The 8,810-nt window shown below is 48.5% G+C and overlaps 2 protein-coding genes across 2 annotated transcripts; both read right to left on the bottom strand.

Moving 5' to 3' along the window:
- Positions 1-243: 243 nt before the first annotated feature.
- Positions 244-2,575, bottom strand: CFAP107 (cilia and flagella associated protein 107). The gene is made up of 3 exons (XM_068158079.1): positions 2,325-2,575; positions 1,301-1,478; positions 244-527 (listed from the first exon to the last, which is right to left on the bottom strand). The coding sequence occupies exons 1-3, from the start codon at positions 2,409-2,411 to the stop codon at positions 244-246; spliced, it is 549 nt and encodes a 182-aa protein (XP_068014180.1). The 5' UTR covers positions 2,412-2,575.
- A 266-nt stretch (positions 2,576-2,841) lies between these two features.
- Positions 2,842-8,224, bottom strand: LOC137451182 (arylacetamide deacetylase-like 4). The gene is made up of 4 exons (XM_068158476.1): positions 7,973-8,224; positions 5,705-5,921; positions 4,560-4,623; positions 2,842-3,873 (listed from the first exon to the last, which is right to left on the bottom strand). The coding sequence occupies exons 1-4, from the start codon at positions 8,138-8,140 to the stop codon at positions 3,099-3,101; spliced, it is 1,224 nt and encodes a 407-aa protein (XP_068014577.1). The 5' UTR covers positions 8,141-8,224; the 3' UTR covers positions 2,842-3,098.
- Between the last annotated feature and the right edge of the window lie 586 nt (positions 8,225-8,810).

Here is an 8,810-nt window from a genome sequence, read left to right as displayed (position 1 = left end):
TTGTGGTCCCTTCCAACCCTGAATGATACTATGAAACTATGAAACTATGATACTATGATACTATGAAATATTCCCAGCCACCTGCAAGTCTGAATGTCACCCAGCCAGCTCTTGTAGCTAGTTGACAGCCTTCTGCCTGTGTAACCTAATTCTCATTCTCATTCCTTCTGCGAGGAACAGATCACTCTTAAGTCGGTGAGCAGCAAGCTTTATTAAGTAGTGCTTAAGATCCCCCTAAGCAGTTTACACGGAGGTGTCCCTGGCATTTTTGCTTCTCATCAGTTGGCCAATGGCTTGTAAATGAGTCTGAGCCCCTTCATAGTCGAGGGTCTGACTAATATGTTGGGGAAGTTGTGCCTGGTTGGAAAGGAGAGGAGGTTTAGCTGGTTGTCTCTGGTGACGAGTAACAAGAGCAGAAACTGGTGGCTTTTCATAGGAGATGGTGTAGACACTCTTCATCACTCCATCATCTTTCTCAAACCATTTCTTCAACAGGTACTCATAAAGGCCGTAGTTTTTGGGTGGTTCTGAGGCAGGAAATAATTGAATGTTACAAATGATTAGAATTAAATTTTTGGTCCTTGTGTTTTCACTCCACAGTTGTCCTGGGGAATATTTGTACTTTTTTCACGGCGTAACAAGGACAAAACAGATCTTGGTGTTCCTAGGGTATGTGTGCCTGGCCTCTGGCTGAAGGGAAAGGCATTGTCAAATATTGATGAGACAGCAACAAGGGCATAGATGTAAGGAGCTGTGATTCTTCATAGTCCCTCTGGTTGACATTAAAAAAGCAGAGCTGCACATGTCACTTAAACTCAGAAACATGAATTCTGCTAGTTGGATCTCACAGCTCTCCTTATTTGCAGCTGGTGCCTTGCATTATTGCATAAGGGAAAGAATGCTGCTCATTGACACAATCCTTCACTGCTCCCTGTGCTGCTTAAGTATTGTTGTGGGGATAACAGTTCCACTTTAGCAGTCTGAAAAATAAGCTACTGACTGGGTAAGGAAGTAGCCAAAAGTCACCACAAGATCCATTTTCAGAAGTAAAACAGCTGGCTCTAGGTCTATGTATTGATTGTTCCTGGCTCTGGGTCTATGTATTGACTGTTCCTGGCTCTAGGTCTATGTATTGATTGTTCCTGGCTCTAGGTCTATGTATTGACTGTTCCTGGCTCTAGGTCTATGTATTGATTGTTCCTGGCTCTAAGTTTATGTAGCGACTGCTCCTGGCTCCAAGTCTATATATTGACCAGTGCACCATGTTCCATCTAATCGAATTAATAATGCCAAAATCTACCAAGAATGGGGAAATCTGATTTCTGAGGAACCCAGGAAAGCTTGCTTCCATTCCAGGTGCGGAGGGGAGGCGCCACAGGGTCGTAGCAGCGTCTGTTGTATTCGTCCTCGTACTCCGATACAAAATGCTGGCTTCTTGGCTCCTCGTGATGGGTGAAGATGCACTGCATTGGCAGGCCCTGAAAGGAGATGTGCAGGAAACTGTCCTCTCTGGCCACAGCATTCAGATGGCTCAGCATGTTTGAGAGCCAGACAGCACCACCAGCAAAACCACAACATTTCTGTCAGTTCCTACATCACTTACCATTTAATCCCTGAAAAGAAAGGCATTTGCATTTCAGCCAAAGCAAATGCCCAGTTAAATTAGCAGCTGCATCTGTGTGTCATGAGATCTGATTAGTCTGATTTCAACACATGCATCAGGGATTTGCAGATGCATTTAAGATGCCTGCAAATGTAAAGCTGATTGTCTGGTGCTGCTTAAGGGGTTCATTGCGCACTAGCATTACACATGCCACCTTCCAATTGTCTGGCAGGAGAGAATGGTAAGAATATTTGGGGGTGGAAAGGCACCTTGCAGATGATACTTGTGGGAAAAGTATTGTTGTGAAAGATCTGGGGCTCAAGTAAGTAGAGTTTGTTCCTATGAACTGGAGATAAGCTGATGAAAATGATTCTCATATCGTAGCCCATGGATGTCCTAAAGACACAACACCCAGTCCTTGCTGGTAGTAACAAGCTGATTTTCTTCATGTGCCCTGGTCACCCCCTGAGGCAGAGACTGGGAAACAGCCAGAGTACCAAAAAGCATGCGTTGTCTACCTCTGAAAGGCATCCTGCATGAATCAAACATACAAGAGTGATCTGGATGCTGTAAACTGGCCATGGAGCTGCACAATCCCAGCTTGGTGGGGTTTGGAAGGCACCTCTGGGGATCCTGCACTGCACTTTATGACTGCAGTGGTGTATGACCTCCCCAGCACTGCTTCTGACCCACTCTGTTCCCACTTCTACGCTTATCTTACCCTTATCCTGTCTTCTAGCCAGTTTCCAATGAGTACTTCAGATGAGTATCTGGGTTGAACTTTCCACCAATTTTCTCCTGATGCCATCTTATTTCTTTCTCTCACTCTCCCTGGTTGTTGGAACTGTCCTTCAGGGACAAACTAGGGCAGGCTCTTCTTCTGCTCCTCCCTTTGTGTTTGCTATCCCCATGGTAGCTGCCATTCCAGTCCCCATGGTGACTGTTGTTCCAGTAACCACGTTCTAGGCTGCATCATAGTTACTGCTGGCCAGAACAGTGGCTCCTAACCCACCAAAGTCAGCTGGGTTTTATTCTCTTAAAGAGTTCAAAATCAGAGCACACAATGGCTCAAAACACTATGATATATTAGGTCTGTGGTAGGACTTGATGACATCTTAGAGGTCTTTCCCAAGTGAAACCATTCTAAGGTTCTATACTCCTCTGCACCACCACACCACACACACCTGCCATGACAGTCTCTCTTCCTGGTCAGTCAGGTTCTATTTTAAACAAATGGGACAAACCAAGATGTCTGTTCAAAGTAATGTTCTTTTTATTGACTTGGCTAAAGATAAGGGCTTGCAGCATGGTACAAGCTTGTATAAGATTTGCATTCCATGTTCCAACTAACAGCTGGAATGAGGTTCTGATGAGCCTTGTTTATCATTGTTAATGGCTGCTCTTGATTGACTACTCCTCTCCTGATATTAAATATCCTATAAAGATATTTCTCTAGGTTGAGGCATGAAGAGACCCGTGGAATCTAAGAAGTTTACTACAAGCTTTTCAGGAAGTTAACAACACTGTCCAGTCCCCTTTTCCCAGATGGAAATGAGAAGCCACAATAATCATACAGGCTAATGATTCCATGGAATCCATCCTCAAGGTGGTACCAGGTCACCCGGACACCGTTGTCCTCCAGTCTCTTCTTGTAAAGCAAACCATCATCCCTCAGCACATCGTACTCACAGGTCAAGATGAATGACTCGGGCAGCTGGTGAACAACAGCATCTTCAGCCAACAGTGGGCACAGGTTGGGCTCACAGAATCTTTTCACTGTCTCATAAACTTCAGCTATAAAATCAGTGGGCCTAAGTGGCTTCACACCTCTGACCTTAAATTTCTCAGGGATGTTATCTGGGCTCACCCACTTCCGGTACTTCAGCCTCATATCTGGAGGAATATGGGAGCCCTCCAAGACCTCTTGCATGTGCAGTGCATGCCCATTTAGGTACTGCAAAGCAAAGAAAGCAGCACGTTCACGGAAGAGGAGAGGGACTCCTCGATTTTGATGGTAAGATGGCAAATTGAAGTCCAGTGCCTGAAGGCCTGGGTAGATCAAAATCTGAGCACGTAGCTTGGGGAGGTCTGATCTGCCTGCAAGGGTCTGGCTTACAGCTGCTGCTAGATTGCCCCCAGCACTGTCCCCACAGACAATTACATTAGCAGGATCCACACCATAGTGCTCTATATTCTTCATGAAGTGTATGGTGGCATTAAGACAGTCTTCATATGCAGCAGGGTACTTGTGCTCAGGAGCTAAGCGATACCTAGTGCACAAAACAGACAAGAGAAAGAAATATCAGCAGTATTAATCAGGAAATGGTATCCCATCCAGCCCTATCATTTTGGGGTGGTTTTCCTCCAGGTCAGTATATTCATTACCTCCTCAGCAGGCACTCCACAGTCAGTAATTGCAGCTAAGCTGTAAATTGTGTATTCAATCACAAGGACTCTGAAAAGTAGGGCTGTCTCCTGATTAAGAGTCTGACCAAGACTGTCTATGTTTCTCAGCCATGCAGAAATCTCCCTGTGTGATCTTGACAGGACAATTTAATAATTTTGTGCCTCTGCTTCCTATGTGTGAAAAGGGACAGATAAAAGTGATATGCTCACTACTTCTGTAAACCACAATTGCTTCAAGCATCTTATTAACATGTTCAGCACATGGGAGATTTATTTTTTCACTTAAGTTTTTGATTAGCTTTCACAGACTTTCTTAGAGCCAAGTATTTCCATCTAGGTCTTTTCTGGGCATATCAGGGCACGAACAAGAGATGTTCATGAGTCAAGAGATGTGAACTCTCTGCTATCACTCTTTGTCTCTTTATGTACTTCACTGAATGCTACAGAAATTCCACTGCAAAACAGAACATCTCCAAAACCAGTGCAGCTCTGCTGTGGCACCACACCAACAAGGATCTCCACAGAACAGAACTGGGCAGGGTTCACTTACTGAACAGACACAACTACCGATTCGCTTTCTCTGGAGAGGTAGCGGCACACTTTCTCATAGGTATCTGGGGAAAAAAGACTTTCATTAGCATTTTCAGATCAAAATGAGTATTTCCACTTTCCTTCAACTTGCTGTTGTCCCAGTCTTTGAGGCAGCTAGGGAAGGTTCATTTCAGAAAGGTATCACAGTATCACAGTATCACAGTATCCCTTAGGTTGGAAAGGACCTCGAGGATCATCGAGTCCAACCTATCAACACAGACCCCATGACTAGACCATGGCACCAAGTGCCACGTCCAATCTCCCCTTGAATGCCTCCAGGGTCGATGACTCCACCACCTCCCTGGGCAACCCGTTCCAATGACGAATGACTCGCTTAGTGAAGAACTTCCTCCTCACCTCGAGTCTAAACCTCCCCTGGCACAGCTTGAGACTGTGTCCCCTCGTTCTGGTGCTGGTTGCCTGGGAGAAGAGACCAACCCCTTCCTGGCTACAACCACCCTTCAGGTAGTTGTACAGGGCAATGAGGTCACCCCTGAGCCTCCTCTTCTCCAGGCTAAACAATCCCAGCTCCCTCAGCCTCTCCTCATAGGGCTTGTGTTCAAGGCCTCTCCCCAGCCTTGTTGCCCTTCTCTGGACACGCTCAAGTGTTTCGATGTCCTTCTTAAACTGAGGGGCCCAGAACTGGACACAGGACTGGACTGGACCAAAGCAGAGTACAGGGGCACTATGACCTCCCTGCTCCTGCTGGCCACACTATTCCTAATGCAGGCCAGGATGCCATTGGCCCTCCTGGCCACCTGGGCACACTTCTGGCTCATATTCAGGCAGCTGTTAATCAGCACCCCCAGGTCCCTCTCTGTTTGGCAGCTCTCAGCCACTCCGACCCCAGCCTGTAGCTCTGCATGGGATTGCCATAGCCAAAGTGCAGCACCTGGCACTTGGACTTGTTGAATGCCATCCCACTGGACTCTGCCCATCTGTCCAGTCGGTCGAGGTCCCTCTGCAGAGCCTTTCTACCCTCTAACTGACTAACATCTGCATTCAGACTTCCTCCCAAATCACACACTGAAACCTCTTCTTACTTCTGTTTTATATGATGAGAACTTTCTTTCTACATTATAATCCCTCCAGCAAATATCTTACCAAGGCTTCCAAACATCCAGCCTCCTCCATGGAAGAAGATGATGCCTCTCCTTCGCCCGTTAGGGGTAGCTTTAGGCTGATAAACCCTCACAGGTACTTTGTTAAACTGCAGATCTTGGATAAAGAGCTTTGGATCCAGCCCGAGCTTCCGTCCCTGCCGCACATATCGGCCAAAAGTGAGCTGACTGCACAGGCCGGTCTTCTCCAAAATCCTTCCCTGGTGAAGGTGAAAGAAATGGAGGCTTCTTTCAAAGTCTTGAGTTAGCCAAGGTCACATCATACATAGAACTGCACTCAAGGGAAATTTTAAAGAAACATAGAGCTTACAAAAAAAAAACCCAAATGGCACTGCTGTAAAACTTAAGTGTACTGTGAGAAGGAGTCCTGGGAACAGCAGGAGGAGGAGGACTGGTCAGAGGAGGACAATGGTTATGCAGGCACTTCCCAAACACTCTAAGTGGCTCCCTGTACACTTGGTCATTCTATAGGCTGGTTGGTCTGTGGGTTTAGCCTTGATAAACCCATGGAAAACAGTGAGGAGCAGTTACTGGTTCTCTTGGTAGGAGTGCCCAGTCCTGAGAGAGCTCAGGACAGAGTCAGAAAGCAGCATTAGTTTCATGTTTGAGGAAACAGCCTCAAGTTGCACCAGGGGAGGTTTAGGTTGGGCAACAAAAGAAACTTTGCCCCTGAAAGGGTTCTCAAAGCTCCATAGGAAGGTGGTTGAATCCCCATCCCTGAAGGTGTTTAAAAGCTGCAGAGATGCAGTGCTGAGGGATATGATTTAGCATCAGACTTCAGAGAGTTAAGAGAATGGTTGGACTCAATGATCTTAAAGGTCTTTTCCAATCAATGCAATTCTATGATTCTATGAAGAAGGAAAAGTTCTACCTTTTCTGGTGCCAGCTGAAATCTGAAGAGTCAGATTGGGAAATCTAGGCTTCACGTACAGTAACTCATTCTCTGCCATCTGGTTAAAATAAAGCTCTCTGGTTTGGGAAAATCAATTTTGCCAAGTTCTCACACTCCACAGACTGTAAAACATTTATTTCCAGTACTCAAATCGAGAGTCATTCTAATTCCCCATCAGAAACCTTATACAAGCCATTGAAACTGGCTGCCTTTGCAGTACACATTTTAATTGTCAGTATTGCCCTGCTCACCTTTGTGCTCATTCTTGTTTCATTTATACTTGATAACAGCAGCGAACTGTCAGATATAGAGAGAGCAATAAAAGCTTTAATAGTCCTTCACTGCATAGACCAAGATTCCTAAATTAGACCATAAAACTCTGTGCATTTGCAGATTTAAGTGCTGAATGTGAGTTAGTTACTGCTTTTTTACACAACAGATTGAGCAAAATCAAGAAGCTTCTTTTCCCAATGCTCTTGAAAGCTAGAATCTAAAGCTGATGTAGTAAGTGAACAGACAAGAAGTTGGGAACCAAATTAATCCATTGAATCAAATGAACTGTTACAGGTCAGCTACTAATCAAAATCCCAATTTTAAATGCAGAGTGCAGGGTTTTCTATATCCATTCCCTTCTTGTCACCTGCCAGGGATTCAGCAGAGCTGGGTGTCTGTGTCAGTAAGTATCAGGAGGGTATAAATGGTGTAAGAAGTGTGGAGGAAAGCAAGGTCTGTGTGCTAGCAAAGGTGATCTTGTGGCTCAGGGACTGAAGCAGAAAAGTGAAGATTTAAAAAATGTAAAAGATGCAGCTAGTGACAGAGTTTGGGAGGAAGCTCTAAGGCCGTTTATGCAATGGTGTAAAGGAGTCCAGGGATTAAGTAAAGCAGCCCTAACCGGATTCTGTAGCATAAATGTCAGCCAAGAAAGAGCAGTTGAAGGGCTGGAGTGCGCCTTGTGCAAGGTGACTTCGCCTCAAGCTGAGGGCAGTTATCAGGGCAGTTATCAGTTATCACCAGCTCCGCTCCGAACTGGCGGCTGAAATCGCCAGGGCCGTTTGGCAATCCCTGCTATAAACCCGAACATGCTGCTTCTGAACGGGAAAATGGGTTTGCCCAGACCAGGGACAGCGTCCTGACCGAGGGCGCTCCGCCGCGGCGCTCTGTCCAGGATGCGGAGCCGCAGGGACGTGCGGAGCTGCAGCCGGAATCCCGCTTCTTACCGCGCTGCGCGGCTTGCCGGCGTTTCGTGCGACCCTCGCCCGCGGGACCCCGGCCCTGCCCAGTCCTGTTAGGCACCCCCCGCTGGCCGAAAGGCTCCTCCGCTCCCCGCTCCCCGAAGCGATACGCGGAGGCGCGACTCACCAGGGCGGCCGTGCCCAGCAGCATGGCCAGGACCAGGCGCAGCTTGGCAGGCTGGTTCACCCCGGGCGGGATATCGTAGCTGGGCAGCCCGAGCAGCACGGCGGCCAGCGCCGCGGCCAGCGCTGCCAGCGGCAGCAGCAGCAGCAGCAGTGCGGGCAGCAGCGCCATGGCCCCGCGGCCCGGCGGGGCTCCCCCGGCCCGCGGCGGGGCCCGGCAGCGGCCGCCCGCCCCGTTACCGCGGCCCGGGCCTGTGGCGTCACGGGCTCTTTGTGACAGCTCTGCAAAGCCGCCGCCGGGGTCATGGTGCGGGCGGTCAGCGAGCCCCGGGGGGGAGGCCGCGCTGCCGGCTTGAGGCGCGCCGTAATCTCCGCTCAAGGAGGCCCGGCGTGACCCGCGCCCGCCGCATCAGCGCGCTGGGCAACGGCATCGCCGCCTCCCTCCCGCAGCCCGCGTCCGGGGGTTGCGCAGAGCCGGCGCTGGGGTGCTGCGGCTCCTGCCGCCCTCTCCGAACAGCCGCACGGTCCGCAGCGCAGGGGCTGCAGGGCAGCCGCGTGTGCGCCGCATTCCTCTGTGCACGGCCAGGATGATGTGGGGTGTCCTTGGATTGAGCGAGTCTTTGCCTAGCGGCAGCCTGCAACGCACTAAAAGCAGGGGGTGCGCTGTGAAATCTGCATGGCTGACAGCATTAGATTTATTTTTTTCCCTTTAGATTTTCATTTCCTCGATATTCCTGTTTAAGAGTGCACTCACATCTTTTCTTCCTTGCTTTCATCGGCAGGGTATAATGAGGCAGCACGTCAAGCACTGCCTTGTCCTCTAAAGAAAGCTTGAAACATAG

The sequence above is a fragment of the Melanerpes formicivorus genome, unplaced genomic scaffold (assembly GCF_026170545.1).
Source record: "Melanerpes formicivorus ecotype bairdi unplaced genomic scaffold, bMelFor1.0.p_v2 SCAF_39, whole genome shotgun sequence".
NCBI classification, from domain to species: domain Eukaryota; kingdom Metazoa; phylum Chordata; class Aves; order Piciformes; family Picidae; genus Melanerpes; species Melanerpes formicivorus.
This window is presented reverse-complemented; position numbering and strand designations above follow the sequence as displayed.

What these genes read in the sequence shown, in the direction of transcription:
- CFAP107 (XM_068158079.1), bottom strand. Translation starts at nt 2,411, where the DNA reads ATGGCATCAGGAGAAAATTGGTGGAAAGTTCAACCCAGATACTCATCT. An exon ending in GGCTAGAAGACAGGATAAGG is followed by an intron (nt 1,479 to 2,324) that starts GTAAGATAAGCG and finishes ATCTCCTTTCAG; the next exon opens with GGCCTGCCAATGCAGTGCAT. An exon ending in ATCAGATTTCCCCATTCTTG is followed by an intron (nt 528 to 1,300) that starts GTAGATTTTGGC and finishes TTCCTGCCTCAG; the next exon opens with AACCACCCAAAAACTACGGC.
- LOC137451182 (XM_068158476.1), bottom strand. Translation starts at nt 8,140, where the DNA reads ATGGCGCTGCTGCCCGCACTGCTGCTGCTGCTGCTGCCGCTGGCAGCG. An exon ending in TGCTGGGCACGGCCGCCCTG is followed by an intron (nt 5,922 to 7,972) that starts GTGAGTCGCGCC and finishes CACCTTCACCAG; the next exon opens with GGAAGGATTTTGGAGAAGAC. An exon ending in CTGGATGTTTGGAAGCCTTG is followed by an intron (nt 4,624 to 5,704) that starts GTAAGATATTTG and finishes TTTTTTCCCCAG; the next exon opens with ATACCTATGAGAAAGTGTGC.